The sequence below is a fragment of the Penaeus monodon genome, chromosome 34 (genome assembly GCF_015228065.2).
Source record: "Penaeus monodon isolate SGIC_2016 chromosome 34, NSTDA_Pmon_1, whole genome shotgun sequence".
Classification (NCBI taxonomy): Eukaryota; Metazoa; Arthropoda; class Malacostraca; order Decapoda; family Penaeidae; genus Penaeus; species Penaeus monodon.
Genome location: NC_051419.1, coordinates 20,382,906 through 20,383,958, shown reverse-complemented (window position 1 = coordinate 20,383,958; position 1,053 = coordinate 20,382,906). Strand labels below are relative to the sequence as shown.

The 1,053-nt window shown below is 41.8% G+C and overlaps 1 protein-coding gene across 1 annotated transcript in view; it reads right to left on the bottom strand.

Moving 5' to 3' along the window:
• Positions 1-1,053, bottom strand: part of LOC119594639 (sodium- and chloride-dependent GABA transporter 2-like) — a gene marked incomplete at its 3' end in the record, with an annotated part of 7,976 nt that overhangs the window by 623 nt on the left and 6,300 nt on the right. The window contains 2 exon segments of the mRNA XM_037943688.1: positions 35-169; positions 751-950. Of these exon segments, the coding sequence (XP_037799616.1) occupies positions 35-169; positions 751-950 (335 nt within the window).

Here is a 1,053-nt window from a genome sequence, read left to right as displayed (position 1 = left end):
CTGGAAGAAAACCCATGCGCGCCTCTGCTCTCACCCACGAAAATCGGCGCCACTTTCGGGAAGAGAATGGCGGGTCCGAGGCTCGCGTACTGCCCGAGGGCGAGCTCCATGAAGAACAGAGGAAGGCCGGCGCAGAACAGCATGATGATGTAGGGGATGAGGAAAGCCGCTAAAGGAAAGCGTGGAAGAGAAACCTAATAAAAACTGGAATAAATCAAAATGTCTTGTGAATATTTCTTCTTCTCATCTTTGGGGTTATTAGTTTTTTTGTTTTTGTTTCTTTTTAATATGTCTACTTTTTCCCTATATTCTATAACGATTAGATCAAATATCTGCCTGAATCAATAATATCTTCCTTTGTTTTTTGGCTAATAAATAATATAACTTTTCCTGATCAAAGCACATTCCCCTGTTGATAGATGTTTAAATTCAACTAATATTATTCTAAAAACGAAGCTGAGAAAAATATTTTCCAATCTTACACACGTTAAAAAATCACAAAAATTTGGACACATCCTCATCATCAAGAAGCTCTGTTACCTGCATTGTTCTTTTAAGATAACCCTTATCATAAGCCTCATCCAAGCCACAAAACAGAGTGACAGATCCCTACCATTTACTAAAACGATAATCTTTAAAAATAATCTTAGTTCCATGAATGAAAACCTTTAAAAAAAGTCCAATTCCCATGACAATAAAAAGATATACGTTTTTCCAAGCGTTTTTCTAAGCGAATCCGCTTGCCCTTACCGCCGCCGTTCTTGTAACACAGGTACGGGAATCTCCACACGTTGCCCAGGCCGACTGCGTAGCCGATGGCAGACAGCATGAACTCGCAGTGGTTTTCCCAGCTGTCTCGGTCGTTTTCTTTGGAGGTCTTAGTGTCCTTTCTGTCAGTAATTGATTCATCTAACTGCGCCTCGCCTGCTGCTTCTTCCGCCATTGTTGACCTTAGGGAAAGACAAAGTCATTTCTTCAGGGCAGGTTTTGAAGGGATAGGAAGCAAGGATGTATTCGTACAGACGCTCGCATGCACACACATACGCGCGCGCG